The sequence below is a fragment of the Chanos chanos genome, chromosome 12 (genome assembly GCF_902362185.1).
Source record: "Chanos chanos chromosome 12, fChaCha1.1, whole genome shotgun sequence".
Taxonomy (NCBI): domain Eukaryota; kingdom Metazoa; phylum Chordata; class Actinopteri; order Gonorynchiformes; family Chanidae; genus Chanos; species Chanos chanos.
In genome coordinates this window covers 16,716,692-16,738,714 of record NC_044506.1, presented here as the reverse complement: position 1 = coordinate 16,738,714, position 22,023 = coordinate 16,716,692, and the positions used below count along the sequence as shown (strand labels likewise).

Genomic DNA, 22,023 nt, shown 5'->3' with positions numbered 1-22,023 from the left:
TGCTCTGTAAGCGTTTCAGCGTTTTGGTGCGGGCGTACATTTGGAAAACGATACGAAGACGATAGTGTGGATAGAGAGCGTTTTCACATAAAATCTGCGTTTTCAGATTTATACGGCTTAGTGTGAACGTAGCCTTAAACGAACCAATGAACTGGCCTATTTCAGTCAACCAAACGGAACGGAACATCCTCCCCACGTTTCACACATCATAGCACTTTGAAAGCGAAGGGTGCGCACTTGTGACCTCCAGAAGAATAAGAGAAGGATTCTTTAATTCCCTGGCAGTATATAAATTAAATGAAGAAATGGAATGAAGTTCATAGAAATGAAACTTCATCAGAGGACACGCAGGATGCATCCATCTCAACGAACAGTGTCATGTGGAGAAAGAAATAGGGACCATACTCCAGTATGGGGCAGTGCATACACTGGATTGATCGGTTATGTCAATCAGTAGACTTCAGTAATATGCTTTCCTATTTACTCAAGTGATATAATAAAATAATATAATTACTTGAACTATTTTATTTTCGATACGTGAAGCGCATTAAATATATTGTACTTCTTGAGCAGCTGATGGAACACTTGAAGGCATTCGGAGAGAGCAAGAGCCTCCTCTCAGAGTCGGTTTATCGACAAACGACTGTTTAATCTAGGAAGAAATTCAGTAGAAAAAGCGTGTTACTAATATTGCATTGACACTGTCTTTCCTTTATCTCCAACAGTTAATTGTGTTTATGCCGTTATCTCTTCAGGTTTTAGTGCATCTGAGGAGTATTCAGAGGCCAAAGGAGGCTGTGTCAATTATCAGCAACTCTCCATTATCTTGCGAAATGTAAAAGCAATAAATCAAAATATTTAGCTCATTTCAGATTTGAAAAGTATTTGAATCATACAATCATTATATTTCATCACATTCATTCATTACTACAGAAAGGTGGGAGATTACTGTTTGAATCGACCACAAGATGGCGGTATAATGTCAAATTTGCCATGCTTATAAGGAACAATGCGGTCAATTTTTTCTTTGTGAATTTTTCAGAAACTACCTTTCAGCGCGTAGTATGACTACTCAGAACACTTTAATAGCAAAACGTTTCTGTTGATGAGTAAACAATGAGTTAAACAAAAGCCTAGTATAACATCTTTCATCATCTCATTCAATACTGCAATCTTAGTGTTGGCCATGTAGCAGAAGTATTTTGACAGTATTAATCTTAAACAGTTTTAGGATTAAAAAAAAAAAAAACTTTCCCATTTGCTCTGACCAATTTTTTTCTTTTTTTCTTCTTATGTTCTTTCGAGTAATGATGTAATCACATAAGGTTGACTGACCTGCTGCCATGCAAAGATCGAGGGTGGCCCAGTAATGGGGGGAGTAAAATATGTTTGTTCTCATTCTAAACATAGAAACCTGCCGCTGCTGCCCTTTCCCCTTTCTCCTACTTTTCACGAATGTCAAATAGTTCTGCTGTATGGGAAACTCAGTAGTGTCAGCAGTCTCAGACTGCTAAACGTAATGAGGCTTAGATATGTGGACTGGGTCTTATCGACCAGCCTTGGCTCCAACCTGAGAGGCGAAAGCGTTCAGTAACACAACTGCACAGTTTGTCTGCAACCTTCTTACAGTTTGTCTGTTTTGTTCATCATGGGGCTACAACTTAATATATACCATATACAATCTGATGTTTATGCATTTTTAAATACTCTTTAAAATGTACTTTTAAAGACAGTCTGTGTATTAGTGCTCTGATCACATAATACAGAGGTCATTATTTACGGTGATCAAGAAGTAATTTCTAGAGTCTTCGCAAAACATGCACTGTGTTTGAACTCTAAAGCCACTAAAAATTGGTGGTATCAGTGAAGTTTACTGTGTTAAAACTCTGAATTCACTAAATGTTGTGGTTTCAGTGAAGTTCACATTTGGGTTTTTTTTTGTTTGTTTGTTTGTTTGCTTTTTTTTTTTTTACATTTGGGTGATTTTTGGTACCGCAGATGGTTTTTTGATCAGTTACTTTTTGATTTTTAATTTGATTAAAGAAAGCTTATTTGCTGTAACAACATAAAATCCTCTCAAAATAACAGAATTATACTGTCATTTTAAAGGGGGAAGATGTCTTAACATTGAACTCCTAAATTATTATTATTATTATTATTATTATTATTATTATTATTATTATTATTATTATTATTATTATTATTTTATGTATAATGGGCTTAAAAGAACAGAGACATATGTCAAACCAGTACAAGATGTCCCATGTTTTGTGATTTGATTTGTTCTAAGAAGAGGAGGGTGAAACAGTGTCTCTCACTGTCAGTTTTAAGAGATGACCTGACGTCCTCTTGTGCTCTGTCAGCCCGCGAAAATGATAGGATTTCAAAATGTGAACAGGAACAAACACAGATAAATATTGCTCAATGGAAATATAATAGGAGAAATAGAGCATTAAACGTTTAATTACAAAGAGGTAATGACTAGAGTGGGCTTGTGTGTCAGTGAGAGAGAACGTTCCCTTTAACAAACAAAGGTTCAAACAAGTTATCTGACATGATTGTACATGTTCCCTGTGTGTTTGCTTTTCTAATCCACCCAACGACATGCCCCATAAAGTCTCAAATAGCAAGCTGAGTTTTTCAGTGCCATATTCAGTATGAGGCCCGGTATGTAAACTACTGAGGAGCGTACATGTTCGCCCCCAGTGTTACTTTTCACAATGTGGAGTAACATGCATTCAGGTTAGCGTCACATTCCAACTATTGGGAATCGTCGCCACTTGAGAAGGTGGGTAGCCATATATCGCACATGACATATCACTCTGAGCTGGACTTCAAATGCTGTCTTACTTTGTACCATCTGTCAACAGTGGCATGTTTGTTCAGTTTCTGTGTTCAGTGAATGGGTATAAACTTCAGTAAACTGCAGTGGTGCAGACAGGCCTGCTGCAGCATTGGCCAGGAGAATACTGTGGGAGCTCTAGTCATCAGCACTGTCAGCACTCCGAGCCTACGACATTCTTCCATTTTATAGGATTACTGATGCCCGACCTAGATAGTGACTGCCCCCCCCCCCTCCTCTCACCACACCCCCACCCCCAACCATCCTCCTGACTGATCAACAGAGATTACAGAAAGAGCCAGTCTGGCAAGCCTTCTACTGGGACAGTCCATGTGACTGTGATGTGTAACGCTGTGTAATGCTGTTGACCCCTGTCCATATCTTTTCCCAGTCTTTACTGATGTAAAATTTGGGAAACCCTTGGCCTGATACCCTTCCTTTAGAGCAACGTCACGGTCCATTGTGTGTCTCGTGTGACACAATGACGTGTTGTAGGTGTGGGGTTTTTCTGTGTCGCAGAGTTGGGCGTTGTGAATGAAATGTGTGTAAGTACTTGCAGGTGGACAGAGCCCCTTACTTGATCCCACTACTCTTGACTCTCTGAAATCATATAAAATGAATAAAAGCTGAGCTGTTGTTTCTTTCTGAATTATTTTAATGTTTGTTTTTAGCTCAGATCCAAGGAATAATGTAAAATTTCTATACCGGTTCTCTTAATTTCACAAATACCTTCCTGGAAAGCAGTCCTCTTTCTAGTTAAAAGGTTTTTGGATTTAAGTTATTGTGGTTCAATATTTATGAATGGAGGAGGTTCGTAGACTCTTAAGGGATTATCTTGTTGATGTACACAGTGGAAGAGTAAAATAGTTCAGCAGCTTAAATTAGCCAAACTAACTTGAGAGCAGTAAACAAAAACATCTTATAGTAAGCAAGCAGGGGACAAGGAGGGCAAGGGAGAATGCAAGAGACAGACAGAGAGAGAGAGAGAGAGAGAGAGAGAGAGAGAGAGAAGAAAGAGAGAGAGAGAGAGAGAGAGAGAGAGAGAGAATTACTCATAAGAATGAGTAATAAGAATGTCTAAGGTTACAGTTAACCCAGCTGCATCTTGTCTGAGTGGGTTGAGCCACTGATATAGAAGGGTTGACACAACCCATTTAACGCCCAGTCCCTTCTTACATTCTTGTGGAAGTTTTTCACTCAGTATTGGAATTTAGTTATGTGTTCATAGAGTAATAACAGATTCACAACGACTATTCTGATACTCCTGGAATCATTCAGGGTATTCAGCAGTTCTCCTGGCTGTCATAAACAACAAACTCTCCTCAAAGGGTGGAAGAAAAAACTTCCAGAGGATTCATGATGAGTCATAATCACAGCGTGAATGAATGCAGCGTATTTAATAGGTAATACCCAGTTGTATCACAATAGGTTCTAATCGTAGAGGACTGGACAGTCAGCTCCTTTTAATCTCCGCACAGTCACACTTACATGACACCCCGCACATTATTGTTAGTGAATGACAAACAATCGGCTGAAGTCCCGCCCAATCCCTAGCACAGAAGTCACGTTGAGCACGTATTCCAGAGGACGTGATGTAATTCACGTCTTGGACACACCCCCAAACAAGTTTCGGAAACCGAGAGTGGGAGTGGTTGGCAACTTTGGAAGTCAGAGCAAGTATCCACGCGGCTCGCTGTTTTCCTCTATAGATTGATGTTTATGCCTTGTGGCGTAGTATATCTCATAAATTACAACCGAAATGGCACAGTGTTACAGATCGTTAAGCATTGACGTTATTGTGTGTTCATATTCTTAATCGGCTGCACGTGTTCCTCATTCCAAGCAAAATAAAGACATCAGTGAAAATGTGAAAAAATGTTTTTGATAATGTATGTAGCTCTGACAACACTTTATGACCTGGTTATTTTGGGAGAAATAAAGTCTTGTGAATAAGTAACAGAATTCATTATTGCTTACCAAGAACGTGGTACTTTGTTTTCGGCGAATTAAAGCGGCCGTTCACTCTTGATCAATACTGATCAACGCGCTTGTCAGCGCTTCCGATGGCTTTTGAAGTCAGCTCCTTGGACTTTTACTTTCATGAAAAAAGTTTTCTTTAATGACCTAAATGCTTTCAAAACCAGATGCATGGAGGATTTTTTTTTTGGTTTGTGAGTTCTTTCATAAACAGGATGTCAAACTGTTGATATAAGTTACACATTGATATATTTATTTTATTTCAGAATCTGAAAAGGTGAACAAAAGGTAAACATTGGTTTATTGAACACGTTTAGTCTGTTGAAGTGATTGTTCTGTTGAATGTTTAATGCAGTTATGCATAAATGTTAAAATTGCTAACAGTGGAAAATGGGTCATATGGTGAACATCCCATTTAGGAGTATAACTGGCACTGTTGCTTTTAATTTCAACTGATCTCTTTGATAAATCAAAATCATCTGACTGATAAATGTTGGTGCATAATGAGGTGACCTTGGATTTCATTGCTTTCCAGTTTTGTTATGATGTCGTGACCTTGTTTTTGTGTGTGGACATGGAAGGAAAATCACCACATGTCTCAGGGCCGATGGGTCAATAAAATGATTAACCGACACGCCCTCTTGCGTATGTGAGTAAGGTCCAGAAACCACCCGTCATAGCATCTGCCCTAAGTATAAATGTAAGCCTTTTGTATAATCCACAATGTCAACACTGATGGAATGACTCCTTTCCCCCTTCCCCTGTCTGTATAAACTACATTATCGAGCCATTGCTTCTGACACATTAACTCTTGTTTGTCTACCAGATGAGCGAAGATTCCTTTACTTTGGTCAGAGATGACTCCACACACGCACCACTCAATACATCCAGTTCAGATAACTGTCATATTCAACGAAGAAATCTGTTCTGTTCACTGGGATTTATTAATGTTATCTTCATGTTGACTTTGTCTTCGTAACAAAACAATAACAAGGCCTATAACTGGTTCATTTTAATTACTTTGAACCATCCCCGTCTTTCTTACTGGTTTTACATAAGTAAAAAATAAAAAAAAAGTGGGTTTAGTGAGTCAGGTCATTGAGAGTATCTCTTGTGCTCCGTCTGTATAGTGCTGGTATTTTAGCCCGGCCCAGATCCTGCGGAGTAACAGCGTGCCCAGCTGTGGTGGATGAAATTGAATGTTTATATCAAAGCTTGTTTTCCCAGAAATTCCAAACTCATTTTCCTGTGTGAGAAAAAACAAAAGCAGAATCCCACCTGTGACGCGCCGGGGGCCCATTTTCTCGCCAAAGTGTCCAAGCCTCACAGAGGCCTAGCCTCTTTAATTAATCCATGATGACTCCATGCTTTGCTGCACACACATATAGTGCATTAATATGACAGAATAGCACCTGTCCTTTAGATTTCGTATTTATTTTTTACTGGATTTCTCTCACAATGTTTGGATTTCCCTAATGCATTCACTCCAGTCACAAGGTTAGCACCGGTCACAGTATCCTGACTTTAAACATTATTTTCGTGGAAAATAAAGTAAAGTCAGGTTCAGAGAATTTTCCACCTCAGTAATTCATAGCAACCTATCTAGTGAAGCAGTGACCTGAAGCAGAGGCAGCACAGGGCTGCCAGGCCAGTCCTGCAGGGAGGAGGGAGGTCTTCTCCATCTCTCACGCTCCAGAGCCCTCTTGATACTACCCTAGTGTAAAAGTGATTTCAAAAATATTCCACATGAGATTGTATTTGGGATTTAATGACTATAAGTATATACAAGTATACAACACAAGTAAGCATATCATGATTTAAAAACATTGAGTATTTTTTTTTAATCAATATCATTAAAGATGGCTGATGATTATTTTCTAGTTGCTACTTCCATTGCTCTTTTCCTTACTTCTTTTGTCATTGCAATACAAGGCAGGTTATGCCAGATTTACAGACATTATTGACAAACGACAAAACCACTCTGACTTCACACCAAAAGTATTTTATGACATTTTACATATCACAGACTAGTTTATTTACGAATTTGTTTGTGTAGTTATTCATTAAACCTCTCCGAATTACACTTGAAGAAACGCACAGGCCCATCTCCATGGTGACAGTGAGAGGTCTTTGTTCTGTATCTTTGTGCACATGCTGTTTGTTTATGTAATAGGAGATGAACCCAGGGACCAGATATGTTTGCGATGCTTGCTGAGGAAGAGCCTAAGGTGTGTCTCCAATTTCTGGCCAAACTTGCCAACAAAGTGATGCCGGAGCAGGCAATGTATTTTGGCATCCTAAAGCAAAAGCCTCTCTCACACAAAACGTATTACAGGCATTAGACTGGAGCATTTTCCTTCATTTGAACTCAATATTGCCGTCATTTCTTTCAGGATAAATTAGAAGTTATAAATGACAAAATGGTGTGTTTAATTCATTAATCAATTAATTTGTTTATGTATTTACTTTCTGAGTTACACATTTAGAACCTGTGCATATGACATAATGTGCTTAATGTAATAATTTCTGCTTATTTTTTAAAAAGCTAAAAAGCTTTTTGCTCTATGTTCTGTTTTGTGCTTAGATAAAACAAACACCAGGAACCAGTTACTTAGTAACCTCGAGAGCAATGAACAAGAGTGTAAAGAAAGCAATAACTTTGGATTGCTGTTATGGTTCTAATAACAAAGACTGACTTTATCTTAAGGATATTCAACCATGTCACCCTATCAGTGTCACACAAATTTGACCTAGATCAACTACAAAGCATCGCTGTAAAATCAGATCAATAAAATGATGGCCATAAATAAGATGTTTTTGTAGGTCTGATTTGGCGGACACATATTTGTAACAGTTGTGAACTGGGTATGGCAGTTTACCAAAGTTTTTTGGCCTAAATTACAAACGTGTCTGACCCACTCTGCCATTGCATAGCATTTACATGATGCAGCAGGTTATTTGAAATGTTGATGATATAAAGCTTGTGTGTTGTTGTTGGTGGACAACCTGAGCGTGTATTTGTGTAGGGTCAGAGCAGGCACTATATGCTACTAAACAACTACAGTAATCTGGGTCTGGTCGTTCATTGTCTGGTTTATCATTCATCAATCTTATGCTTCTTCCATTGTGCCCTTGAGTTGACCTGTTTCACAAATTGTCTACTGTTTTTTTTTTTTTTTTATTCTCAAAAAAAAAAAAGCCTAAAGTTTACAGTTTAACATCGCATGATTCCAATTACCTGGGTTATTCCTCAACGAGACGAGAAATTTGTATACAAATACAGTTTACAGTTTGCAAATTTGCCCCATAAACCCACTCACGCTCTCCTTCACTTTCACATACCACAGGTTTTTGTGTTTTTTTGCTTTCTGAAACCAAAACAGCAATTACCGCCCTCCAGCAAATGAGCGCAGAGCTATTTTTTTTCCCTCTTTCATTGAGATAAATAAGGCGATGAGTCATTTCAAAACTAACACACAGAGTATCTACTAAACAACACCCATTGTTATGGAAAGCAGCTTGTGCCATGTGTCTCTGAATCATTACTATACATGACACATGTTGCATATCCCATTGCATCATGTCACACTAGAGTACAGCAGCTTAAACCAGTTCACACTGATCTACCTGATGCCGTGGGACAACAGCCCACACAATTATGACTGAGTAGAAGGAGCACATTTTTAATAAAAAAAATAAGCCCTTATCTAATCAGTATATTAATGGATTTTATTGTGGGAAAAAAATGTCAAAATGTCAGTGCAGCTTTGTGTTTGTATCAGTAAAGTGAGATTAATCAGTGGCATTTCCTCCATTAACACCGAGGATCCTATAAAATTGGATCACTAACCTATTTTTGCTTTGATTTGGTTGATCTGTTTAAGTTTAACTGCCACATAGTCACAAATGATAGTTTTCTTCCCGCGAAAGTATCCCATAAGCCTGGATGCACACTCCTCTCAGGGTGCTGTGGCCTACTCTTGGCTCTCTCTGCTGATTTGACCCATGCCAGAAGCCCACAAAGGGGCAAAGGTCATTATTTATCTTCTGTTCTCTGGGAAATCTAATACCCTCAATGCTCTGCTAATCTTTGATCTCACTAGAAATATTATAGTTATTTTCTGACAGCCCAGTGTCATGAACCCAAAATGTATGTGTAACAGTCAAAGGGGTGAAGCATCTGAAATTTCATGAAACAATCCCCCAAAACAAACCTGTGCTTTGGGTTATTTTAACGGTAATTTACATCCAGATGGTTAATTCTGATGATGCATGTTCTCACCTAGCAATTAGAACGATGAGTGACAGACAGAAGCAAAGAAGCCCTTTGTTTTAATTAATGACATATTTCCAGATTCACAAAAAATGCATTTTTTTACAGCTTCTGGTAAATGCACAATAAATAACTCAAGGTCCTGATGATTAGAGCAAACATGAACAGACCACAGCAACTGGCAGTGGCACCGAATGGAGAAACAGAGAGAGATGATTGACAGCAGGTGGGAGCTCATGGCTTACGTGAGGACTCTTGGGTCTAGAGTACACTCTGTTGGCCTGGGACAAGTCCTCTAGACTCTCACATAAACAGTAAACTGTCTGATGAAAGTCCACCATTGTTATCGAACGTGCTAGTGTCCATAACACTAAACCAAGGTATTCACCTCACACGTTTCCTCGTACTGGATCCTTAGAACTATGTTTGGTCGTAAAGACTAAGCCATGGTATTTAAAATTTCAGTTCACTTCATGCTTTAGAGGAAGAGAAAAAAAAAAACACGATACTTGAGGCAAATTCACTGTAAGTCAGTTTGTTTTTGTGTCTGATTCAGTTAGCAGTGCAACTGGTGCTTGAGTGTCAATGAATATAATGGCCATTTTTTGTGCAGTGTTTCTATTGTGAATGTGCTCCTTATCAGTGCCTCACAATTTATTAGTCACCCACAGTGGCTGCATTGTACACATGAGGCAAACTCACACACACTCACTCACACACAGAAATGCACGCACACACACACACACACACACACACACACTAGGACTTGTATTGTGCCATGGCATTGAGACAGTGCTAAATGTGCCCATTGGATGGTAGCTAGAACATAACGGTGAAGTCTAAAATAGAAATAAGTAACAGTCTCTAATTACTCACAAACCTGTCTGATTGGCTGTAGGAGCTTCGCTATTCATATAAAATAGTGTTTTTCAATTCTCAGAATTAAATTTATTAGCCAAACTGTCCACAAAAGAGTGAAATGAATATGCACTGCTTCTGCAGACCAGTTTGAGTACTCTAAACTTCAAAGGTCTCAATTTTGCAATTATTTGATAAATGTTTTTTCTTCTTATAAAGGCATCATTACACAAGAAAACACTGTGAAGTTGCAAACCTTGATTCTTTCTTGAGAAAACGTTTGTTTCGAAACGTTGGATAGTTGTCAGAGGTGAAAAATATCATTTTTCTTCCATTGCTTAAGCAGAGACCAGAGACATAGCAAAACTACCTTGGCAAGCAATCATTAAAGTAAACAGATCGTATCAAATTCAAGTAAAACAGCGTTAAACGTACATTTATCAGAGTGTTTCAGAGGTTTGTCATACAGCGTACATTTAACATCATATTTCAGAAATTTTCAGTGAATGAGCGAATGAGTGAGTGAGTGAGTGAATGAATGGATGAATGATTTACCAGTTGTCTGTGAAAAGAATGAGCAGGAGTATTTTAAACTATTTATTCGAGAACAGGCAAGTATATAGAAATAAAGTCGTTAACAGCCAACCCAGACCGTAATCTCAGAATAAAGAAAGATCGTCGTTTCTCATGCAATACTATGAAAGTGTGTATGACTGGACGTGATGGTATTGCGCAATAACAGCGAGAAGTGGGCCGGGCTCAGCTCGCTCGTCTTTATAAAATTGACTGCCTCAGCGTTGGCGAACTGCACGTACAAGATAATAGGAACATTGTGACACTGAAAACAGCGTGAGCCAACCCCAATTTATTTCCGAAGTCGCCGTTTTTTTAGTGTTTTCAGGACTGTTGAAGTATAATTTTACGGGACAATCAGTCGTAGCCGGTGAGTTCTATAACTATATAACTATATTACTATACAACTTTTGAAGATGATAAATGAACTACTTTTGTAGTTTTATTTGTTCTGTCTCAGAACTTCTGAGTCATTTTCTGTCGCCTAAAATACAAGGAAGCACACATCTGCAAAAAAATATAATTAAGATTAAAGATCAAAGAGAATAATTGCAGTCAAGATGGTCTAACATTTACCAAACATTTACCTTCTTACACAGAAAATCAAAATGTTGAAATCTTGATGCCTTAAAGTCTTGGTGCATCGTGCATTAGTGCATCAAGCATTTGCATTTCGTACGTTCGACACATGCTTTTTTGTAGTTCACAAGAAAAATCTCAAAAATTGGCCAGTTTTAACGAGAAAATAGTGAGAAAGGGAAAATTATGATAAATGGGACAGACTATTGCAAAAGAAACCGCGTGGAGACAAACTTTTGTTTGTGATTGCTGTACTCTGCAATTATTTACACCTAACGCTTTTGTGTTCAACATGTGCTCATAGTTTATTCGTCCCTGTATTTTGGCTTGAAACTTGAGCTGTCTTTACAGATAAAACAGAGAGTATTTTAGTAAAAAAAGATGTATGACCTCCATTACTCTTTGCTCTTTTCATTTCTTGCTGTTTTTGGCCAGCCTATTACACGTTAATTGTAATCCGCAGCCTTTTTTAGTGAACCATCAAATTCGTCCTGCTGCGCCTTCCATTATGTTAATAACAGCTTTGCACTCCTAAACCAAAATTTGTTAGAAAACACGGTGTGCGTGAGCCCTATGCATGTGCTGTTATTACAGATATCAGACCACCATGGTGCTCGCGGAGATAGCGTGCAGTTGGTGTGGCTGCACTTTGATATGTCTCAGTCCGAAAAAGTAGGTCTTCAAGAGTTTAACTGTCTGCTGATACTTCGTGGCTGCGGATTTGAAGATTAAATCAGTCCCCGAAGATTAGGGGAGTAATCATTGTTTATACAGATGTTGGTATTCATAGTCGTAACCCAGATGGTCATGCTGTAAAGACGACCTTCATTCAAAATGTTAGGAATGGTGTTAGGATACGTTCGTTACTCACACGTGTAAACAAATACTGACTGGAATAAGATGTTATGTTTGCGTTTTATTTGTTGTATTACTGTTGCATCCTCGTTAAACAAAGGCATGGAATCTTACAGGTAAAGAAACATGATATGGCTCAGTGTAGACTTTTGGATCCAGGTTTAAAATACACGTCTAGCTCTATGTGTTTGTATTCTTCCATATTAGTTCATCAATTTGAATCATAGGCATCAAATTCTGAACACAAGTGATTAACCTTCATTATAAAGCCAAAGATCCAGGCTCCCAAGACATGTTACCTAATTTTATTGACATCTGTATTCAGCTGCACAATTCACTGGTTGCTTTGACCTCAGGGTCTTGACCACATTAACAGGAAGTGCTGGAAAGTGTTTCTGTGAGCCAATAAAGGATAACATTCCTGAAGAGAGAGAGAGAGAGAGAGAGAGAGGAGAGCATGTTGTACTCGTGTAGCCTTGGTGTTAGCCCTCCCTGAGCTGTCACGGATGGCTCTGCGATCTAGTTTTTTTTTAAACCTCAGGTAAAAGATTAGCTAAGGGAGGCCGTAAGGGCAGGAACACAAAAACAACAGGTGACCTACTTGCCATACAAAGCCAGTTTAGCTCTGTCTGCAGACTATAGCGGCTAGCAGATGTTGTAGGACACCTTTTCTACATGGGAGCTGTTGAAGCTGGACTAAAAGTAGCTGTAGTGTGTAAACTAGAAAGTGTTGTCTCCCGGCCTTTTTTTTTTTTTTTGAATCGTGTTGTGCTCTAAAATTGGCTCGCAGACTTTGAATAGAACTGCACTTCTCACATTGGCCCAGAATGGAATTTGTGTGGGGGCTGACACTCCCAAACTTAAAAAAAAAAAAAAAAAAAAATGGATGCTGTGTATAAGCCTTCATGTTTTCTACCACTCCTCTTCTTCTTCTGGAATGGAGCTTGTACTGATCCCTAGAACTCCTCATGAACCGAAAGTTCAGTTGCCTCTTTTGAAAGACCTGACCCACTGAGTCACCTCTTTGGGAATGTGTAGGCAGATGAAAAACCAAAGCATTCATACTGGCCTTGTAGCGTAGCATGAAAAAAAAAAAAAAAAAACTCGAATTTGGGTTGGGCTGTATGGAGTTATGGAAGAGGCTATGTCACTGGCTTCCTGTGTGTGATATGGCCAGGCCTACCACAGAGGAAAAGTCTGACTCGTGACCCTTAAAAACCTCTCCCAAGACAAAGGGCTTGTTGAAGCTCTCATTTGATTTACATGCACAGCGACGCTCCAGCTGTCCTCTCCACAAAACTCCATGATCTGCAGTGTTACTGCTGTTTGATTTCATTTCCTTTTTTGAGACCAAATTAGACTGTTTTGAGGAACTGGTGAGCTGGTCTTAAGAAGCCTTTGTGTTGTGCTCTGATGTGGATGCAGTACATTTTTGCATAAAGGGCAACTTAAACATTGATACGTAATGAAATGCATTACATTTAAGACATTGTATGCATTGTTTTGTTTGAGGATAAGCAATATGCTTCTTATTATTTTTGTTTTTCTGATTGAAAAAGGTTTCGATTCCCATACCTTGTAACTGCGATTGGTTTCATTTAGTTTTTGTTTGTTTGTTTGTTTGTTTAAAATTAAACTTTTGACCCACATGTGCTTTTGCATGTTGACTTTTTTTTTTTTTCGTTGGTTCACTATTTTGACCCCATTCCACAGACCGATGACTAAAACTTAATGGAAAAAATGTCATCAGTCAAATCCAAATATAACATATAAACAAGGGAAATATGCAGGAATCATGTTTCCTGTCAGGGAACTGAACAAACATGATATTGAAAACACAATCACACGGGGGGAGAAGATCCTCCCATCTCCGTGTAACGCGATACCGCCTTTCAATTGCATGTCTGGAGCTCTAGGCATGTTAGAACAGTACCAGAATGTTCCAACTTTAACCGGTTATTGTGTTTATAGCGAGCTTTTCAATTTCTCTTCAGGTGTCCTCTGAACTCAAAATGGATGATATCCAGATTGTCGAAACTAAACCTCTGCTGGTTGATGGCGATCTGCAGGTATGACGATTAAAACCAAGTCATTTTTTTTTTTTTTTCAAAAATGCATTTTCCACATTCTCTGAGTCCTGTACACACTGTCATGATGAAGTACATGTCAGACAGACAGACTTGCATAGTAAGAGTTGTTTTCTTCCTCTTTGTTTCAGGGCCTGAGGGAGGCTGTGCAGAAACTTCAGATTAAGGTAAATACATCATGTACCAATACTGTTGTTTGTCAGAGCGTGTGTGTATGTTGTGTCAGTCAGAGTAAGCAACATTTAAGTTTCCATAATGCCATCTTGTGGTTACAGTACTCTTGTGGAAGTAGGTCACCCTTATAAAATACTTTTTGACTTCTTTTTCCTTAGCGTAAATCTGAGACAAGAGACAACAGTATATTAAGACTTTAAGGTTTTTTGGCCTTTCGCTGATACTTCATGTGTTTTAACAGCATTTTTTGTTTGAGCAGTAACAGTTGAAAATAGTGGACAGTGAGTGAGATAATAGATAACAGACTGAAACCAAACTGTTTCAATCTGTTAATGTCCTTCTTCAAAAACACCCTTTAAGATTTTACTGGGTCTGTTCGCCATGTATAACCCCTCCACCTGAAACCAGTGCAGTTCCCCCAGACAGGGTTATACCCACTGAAATTCAGGACCTTGGACAACACCTTGTGGGCAAGACCCCTACCCAAACAACAATCTGTTTTCATTTTAATATTGCTTTAAGGGGTAGCTTTTTTTGCGGTACTACCCAGCAAATTTAGTAGTGAGCAGGAATCACACTGTATCTTAAAAAAAGTCACAATGATTCACTGAAAGCATATTTTGCTTTCAAAGCCAGAAATCTATTATCCCCAAAATTTACCGGAATGTATACTAGTCAAAAATTCATGTTATGTTTTTGCACTTCCAAAGAACGTGAGCAGAGCAGGTTTTTTGACGTTTAGAGATATGAGGAAATGCACCAGATTGGCCGTGTGTGCTGATCAGGTCTGCAGATCAGAGTCCTTAGGATTCCAGGGCATGGCTTTAATACAAGGCTCCGTCTTTAGATCTGTGACGTGGGCACCGGGGAAATACTGCAGGCCATCTGTTGGAGCTGCTTTGTTGATAGGCGCAGTCCTCACGTACAACTTGTCTCATTTAAAGGGATTAGCTCTGCCAAGGAGGCGACGTGTGTTTGTGCTGAGCTCCAGGACCTATCACAAGATGTTTACCTCGTCTCGCAGTTAAATAGGTGATTCAATTTATGTAGAAAGGTGCTCTTCACCTTGAGGGCAGCTCAGACTAGTTTTTTGCTTTGTCACTGGGTTGATCCTTGGCCACAATCTTACCTTACCCAACTCTACAGCCCACCCCTCTGTTGGAAATCACGGTTCACTTTTGATGTGGCTGTTTTGTTTTTGTCTCATACGAGTCCTTTCTCTTCTTCACTTTGAAAATGGCCCTAGGTACCAAGAATCATAGGAAATCTACAGATGTATTATTATCCCTTACAACAAAAGTGACTCTATTGGCCCTTGTTGACATGAAAAGACAGGAATGAAGTTGTAATTGTTCCAGTGCTGGTTTCATTTTTGAGTTATTTTGATGTGCTTTTTTTTTTTCTTTTCCTTTGGAAAATTGGTTCTTTCAAAGTTGGATCATAGAAAATTGGTTCTTAGTTTGGGACAAAAGTCAGCAAAAGTTTTTGATAACAGTCTTCCTTCTTATTCTTTTAAAATCTGGCAACAACAGCGAAACCAAATTAATTGCACAAAAGTGATTGATCTACTCATAATTCACTCAAATTATTACATTGCGATAAAGCCCTTAGGTGTCATGCCCTTTGCTTGTTTATCTCTGTTCATGTTTCTTTGTCATGTCAGTTTATCTTGTGATGGTTTGGCTCCCTTAGTCTTGAATTTTCCGATGCCCCTGAACTACTGAACTGTCTGACATTGGCTGATCCAATTTACAGATCTCTTCAACTAGAATTAGCTTGTTTTGCTCAAGTCGCAAAGCATGTTGGGAGCTAGGAGCTTATGCAGAGTAGCGACAGCAGGGCAATATAAGACCCTGCACACCGACAAATTTCAGCTAAGCATTACACAGGAGCTTATCAGCAATTGGATCTTGACTAGCTGTTCATCTACTCAGTCGCAACCATTACTACCGACGCAAATACCCAGCAACCTGCAGCCATGGTTCTTGAGGATTCGGATATGGAATGTGTTTTTGAGATTGAGGTGTCAGTAAGTACAGCCGTTTACGTTGCTCTACTTTGGTGTCAAGCCTTTTTTTTTTTTTTTTTTTGGATGGACATGCTCAAGATCAGGATTGTTATCAGAAATTATTGGGATATTCTCAACATACAGGAATAAGTTCAGTCCATTCAGTGATGACTGACAGTTTATGAAACAGCTGTTGTTGTCTTGTCAGTGTTCTTGATGGTTTTGTTGCAGCTCTATATAGTGTTGTATTCTGGGAGTTTTTCACGCTCCTGGTTGGTCTGGAGCAGCTGTTTAGGATTTACAATTCGCACTGTTTGTGCAGACTAATGGATCGAAGTCTGGCCTTTGTTTGCAGGGGAGTCCCTAGTGGAGCTCTAATAAACAATTATGGCATAAGCAAATATCCTAGTTTCCTTTTTTTTTTTTTTTAAATATATATTCTTCAAGCATTCTCCCTCTCACAACAAGTCTTAATTAAAGTATTTTTTATGGGGGATTAATTGGCTGTAATCCTCTGTCTTGTTAGGTGCTTGAATAAGATTAGTCCCTTATTGCTGTACATGACAAACCCCAAAGGTTGTTTTTTCTTTTTTGTTACTCATCTTGATGCTCAGCTGAACTGGATAGGCAGTGGATTTTGATGAGTGTTGGTTTTCCCCTGCAGGAGCACGATGTGGAGACTCCTCATGGCAGGATTCACTGCACCATGAAGGGGGTTCCCAAAGGAGACCGACCCTGCATTCTCACCTTTCATGATATCGGACTGAACCGTAAGCATCTTCCCCTCATAAGCACGTCATGTTCAGCAGTCAGAACAAAGAATCATTGTGCTGTTTCACAGGAAATTCTCAATGCGGCTTCTGAATTGGTTCTGGCATAAACAGCGGATACTTCTAGCTGAACTTTCAAAGAATCTGTTTCTGAGTGCCTTTTCAAAAAAATGTCAAATGAGACTTGACCGCTGATGTCTGTTACAACAAAAGCTGCATTCACGACCCTTCTCCAAAAAATTCTTTGTCCGGAAATTGAGGGCCTGAGAATAGTCTCTGATGGGGAAACTTTCCACATAAAAATTTCATCTGATGTTCCCTTTCAGACAAGACTTGCTTTGACACCTTGTTCAACCATGAGGACATGCATGAGATCATGCAGCACTTTGCTGTGTGCCATGTGGACGCCCCAGGCCAGCATGAAGGTGCCAGCACTTTCTCTACTGGGTGAGTTGGTGCATTAACTGGGTCAGATGTTCCATACTATTTTAAACCTTTGCTCTTACACGGCTAAACTAACACTTAACTGATAACAGAATTACCCCCTTTGTAACGAATACTGTACTCAGTTTGGCGGCTTCCTTAATTGTTAGCTCTCAGCTTAACTCTGAATGTTGACCTCAATTGCTTGTCATTACCATCAATGGAAAACCACAGTTAATAGGAGTCAGGATACAGGTCTGTTGGGTTAAGGGTTTATGTTGTCTAGACGTTGTATTAATGTCCTCTTATGTCGCCTGTGACTTGACCGGTTTTAGGTATGAGTACCCATCTATGGACCAGCTGTCTGAGATGCTTCCAACAGTTCTCAAACATTTTGGGTAAAGATTGTTCATTCAAAATTTGAGATTTTTTTTTTTCTCATACTAAAACTTTAATGCCTTCATTTTACATACAAGATTTGTTTACTTTTAAGATGGTTTTATGTAACTACCATCTGTTTTTCTAACTCTGCAGTCTGAAGAGCGTCATTGGAATGGCTGTCGGAGCAGGTGCCTACGTCCTCGCTAAATTTGCTGTGAGTCCTGTAACTTTTTTTTTGTCATTAAACCTACAGTATTTCATGAAAAATTTTTAATCAAACTGGGATTAAAACGCTTAAAGAGTTTGCGTGTACCTTTTTTTTTTCCTGCTGACACCAGCAGTGGGACCATGCTTATTGTCTCTGGCATGTTTTAGAGGCTGTGGAATGTTCTAGAGTGGCAAAACACCCAAGGTTCTCACCATAGGGAGCTTTAGTCTGTTTCTTCTCAGATTAGAGCAGCAGATTTAAGAAGCAATATCACTGATTTTCCAACATTAAAAACACTTCCCTTTCGTATTGAATAGCCACTTTGGGTCTACAGACATGCTACAGATTACTTTAAACAAAGTGATGGTGTGTCACAGCTGTAGCTGAGTGGTTATGTCCTCTCTTTCAGCTTAACAATCCTAACATGGTGGAGGGCCTTGTGCTGATCAACATTAACCCATGTGCTGAGGGTTGGATGGACTGGGCTGCCCACAAGGTAAAGTCATTGCTTCCAGTGTCTAATGGATCCATAGAGTTTCTGTTATCTCTTATCATCTGCAGTCAAACACATTTCAGTCCTGCTGGACTGATCATTGTTCCTATGTTAATGATAAGTTGAATATTGTTATGTTTGGAATGTGGAGGTTATGACTTAATATTTAAAACATTTTTTCAGATCTCAGGCTGGACTCATGCTATGCCAGATATGATCATCACACATCTGTTTGGAAAGGCAAGTCCCCCCCTCCCCTTTTTTTTTTACAGCTTCCCTCTTACCATCTGTACAGTTTATTGTTTTATCTCACGATGTCCTTATATGTGAGTAAAATTACTTTCACGTTTGCTTGTTTGCTGTGTTTTTTTTTATTGAAGAGCATGGTTCTGTTGATGTCTTTATAGGAGGAGATCCACCACAATCATGAAATGATTGCCACATACCGTCACCATATCATGAATGACATGAACCAATACAATCTGCATCTTTTCGTCAAGGCCTATGAGAGGTAAACACAACTCCTCTTCGTTTCTATCAACTTAAATCCCCATCAAAGGCTTTAAATGGCACAACGGCTTTCTGTCACTGCAGAAGTTAGAACAACCTTCCTCTTATTTTCTTTCCCAAACAGCCGGAGGGACCTGGACATTGAAAGGCCGGTGCCAGGGAGCAATGCTAGGACACTCAAGTAAGGCTTAGAGAGACAGTTGGAGCCCATTTCTCTCTTGTGGCTCTTTTTTTCTCTAAACTTCCTATGAAACAAGAGCAGAATGATCATTCCTGAAGGGCGCTAATGTGACGATGCTGGTCTGCCCTCAGGTGCCCCACTCTTCTGGTTGTTGGAGATAACTCTCCTGCTGTGGAGGCTGTGGTAAGTCATAGTTCATTTCCCTGGGGGGGTCGTGCCCTGTCTGTGTGCTCATAACCTGTCGAATGAATGGGTCAGGGTTTTTTGCGTTCTTCACTTATCCAATCGTAGCAGGCTTTTTTTAAGCAGCTGCCAGTGCCTTTGTGGAACATTATTCAAAAAAGCGTTTTATAGTGGTTCATTCAACCCTGTGTCATGTTCATAGTAATATTCCATTGTTTACCTTTATAACGTTCATTGTTCAATCATTTACCCAAGTGCGTTTATCTCCACAGGTGGAGTGCAACACCAAGCTCGACCCAACAAAGGCCACACTCCTCAAGGTGACCTTTCTTTCTCTGTCTCCTCACATACTCTCTGTCTCTCTGTCTCTGTCTCTGTCTCTCTCTCTCTCTCTCTCTCTGCCTCTGTTTCTGTCTCTCTCTCTCTCTCTCTCTCTCTCTCTCTCGTGCTCTCTCTCTCTCTCTCTCCCTCTCTCTCTCTCTCTCTCTCTCTCTCTCTCTCTCGTGCTCTCTCTCTCTCTCTCTCTGTCTCGCTTTCTCCCTCCCTCTCTGTCTTTGTCTCTGTCTCTCTCTGTGTTGCTTATGGTGGGGTTCAGTATTAATAACCCCAATGGAAAGTAAGCAGAGTCTGATAAGATTCCGATAGCTCAGCATTAGCTGGTAACTGATTGACTTGTGAGGCAGTGAAGCAGTTGCTGGAGTCAGTGTCTGGGGTCAGAATCCTTTCCTTAGGTGACCTATTTTCCACAGCCATGTTCTTTCATGGCTGGGCGAGAAAGCAGGTTTATGGTGCCTGAAATGTACCCGTTTATCTGTTTTTGCGTGTGTATGGGTGTGTTAACGGAACACTCAATGGTTTTGACAATTCATAAACGTCATTAACACCCTCTGTAAAGGGTCAGCGTCCGTGATGTGAACGTGATAAGCGCTAGCAGATGTTTTGACGGTAATGCGTAAACCCGTTTGTCCTATTTTTTTTTCTTCCTTCCTTCCTTCCTCACTCACTCCCTCCCTCCCTCCCTCCTTCTTTTTTTCCCCTCAGATGGCAGACTGCGGAGGCTTACCCCAGGTTGACCAGGTACGTTGACAATGTTTGTAACTCCCAGACTCATTTAGGAGTGCATACAAGGGGGAAGGGGTGGCGGAGGATAATCATTAGGAAGCTTAAGAGCATTATGCCCTGAGATGGACGACACCTCTCAAAACTAATTCCCTGCTCAACACCTGCTGCTAGCAGCTGTCACTGCAATACAGTACCCTTACAGGATGTGAAATAAGAAACCTGTGTCGTACTTTACAGCAGAGGCAGTAATAAAAAGAGCATGCTGTTAGCATGGTGCTAATTCTCTCTCTCTCTCTCTCATTGTCTCCACAGCCTGGAAAGCTGACAGAGGCATTTAAGTATTTCATCCAGGGCATGGGCTACAGTAAGTGCTAAATTACTTGTGGACACAAACACCTCACACAGGAGAACAGACGCCCTGTTGACTTTTAGAGTTTTTGTTTTAGTCAGAATTTTAGTATAGTTATGACTAATTATTATGAAATTTATAAGAATGGTACTTTTGAATCATGCTGCTAGTCACTGAGTTATTATTAGCTATTGGAGGCACTTAACAGTGTACTGCAAGTTTCAATGAGGTTTATATGCCCCCTTGTGGTGAGACTGGAGAAATACAGTATAAATAAGTGACAAATTCAAGTGGCAAATTTTTGAGACAGTGTTTTAGATTAATTTTATTTCTACTTAGGAAAAAAGACAGAACATGCCTGTGACTTAACTGTCTGTTAAACGGTGTGGCCTCTGCCAGTCTGGTGCTTGCATTAATAGTATTATGGTATTAGTTCATTTTTGGAAGCCTTGTTAAGTCCTGTCACGTTCTTGTCTCGCAGTGCCCTCTGCCAGCATGACCAGACTGGTTCGTTCCCGCACAGCCTCTGGCTCCAGCGTCCACTCCTTCGACGGCAACCGTAGCCGATCGCACACCAACGAGGGCAACCGCAGCAGGTCACACACCAACGAGGGGAGTCGCGCCCGCTCTCACACCTCCGAGAACCAGCGCGGTCGCTCTCAAACGGACACCTCCATGGACAGTGCCACCAACAGCTCTGTGGATCATCAGCAGCCCAAGTCCACTGAAGTGTCCTGTTAAACCACCTCTTCAGCCGTAACGAAACCCCCCCCCCCCCCCCCCCCAAAAAAAAAAACCCCCAACAAAAACAACAACAAAAAAAAGATCCATCCATCTACCCTTCCCCTGCCTTGATTGTGCTGCGCTGCCACTAACCACACATTTAAATAGAAAACGCACACACCCAGGACTGATTGCCACTAGTATGGGCTCTCGCTAAAGGGTCAACGTACCATTTCAAAAGTCTAAAAGTGCATCTATGCCAAAGATTTTTTCTGTGAGCACATGTCCTGGCATATTGAGAATTTGTGTAGGGAAACACTAAGAGGAGAAATGATGAAGTTTTTCTTTTTTGACGGTGCTGAGAGAACTGTTCAGAACATGTTTCCTATTTTAGAGGCAAATTTTGTTGTTGTTAGCGGCAACGCAACACAGCACAAATTTCAGAAAAAGAGCTGCGCTTGCCAGTAGGCAAGCAACTTTGTAAATTTATACTCAACCTTGATTATCAACCATA

The 22,023-nt window shown here is 39.9% G+C and overlaps 1 protein-coding gene across 3 annotated transcripts; it reads left to right on the top strand.

The window, feature by feature from the left end:
• Positions 1-10,775: 10,775 nt before the first annotated feature.
• On the top strand, positions 10,776-21,551 carry ndrg1a (N-myc downstream regulated 1a). 3 transcript variants are annotated; one of them, XM_030788705.1, is made up of 16 exons: positions 10,776-10,893; positions 13,952-14,026; positions 14,176-14,211; positions 16,891-16,996; positions 17,323-17,443; positions 17,755-17,817; positions 17,954-18,014; positions 18,418-18,504; positions 18,685-18,741; positions 18,909-19,012; positions 19,136-19,192; positions 19,324-19,375; positions 19,648-19,695; positions 20,417-20,452; positions 20,750-20,801; positions 21,268-21,551. In XM_030788705.1, exons 2-16 carry the CDS (start codon positions 13,970-13,972, stop codon positions 21,525-21,527), a joined length of 1,197 nt encoding a protein of 398 aa, XP_030644565.1. In that variant the 5' UTR covers positions 10,776-10,893; positions 13,952-13,969; the 3' UTR covers positions 21,528-21,551. The 3 variants fall into 3 exon arrangements, with proteins under 3 accessions (XP_030644565.1, XP_030644567.1, XP_030644566.1); XM_030788707.1 differs by lacking the exons at positions 10,776-10,893; positions 13,952-14,026; positions 14,176-14,211 and having other exon boundaries at positions 21,268-21,323; positions 21,399-21,551; XM_030788706.1 differs by lacking the exons at positions 10,776-10,893; positions 13,952-14,026; positions 14,176-14,211 and having other exon boundaries at positions 21,268-21,355; positions 21,404-21,551.
• Positions 21,552-22,023: the final 472 nt, after the last annotated feature.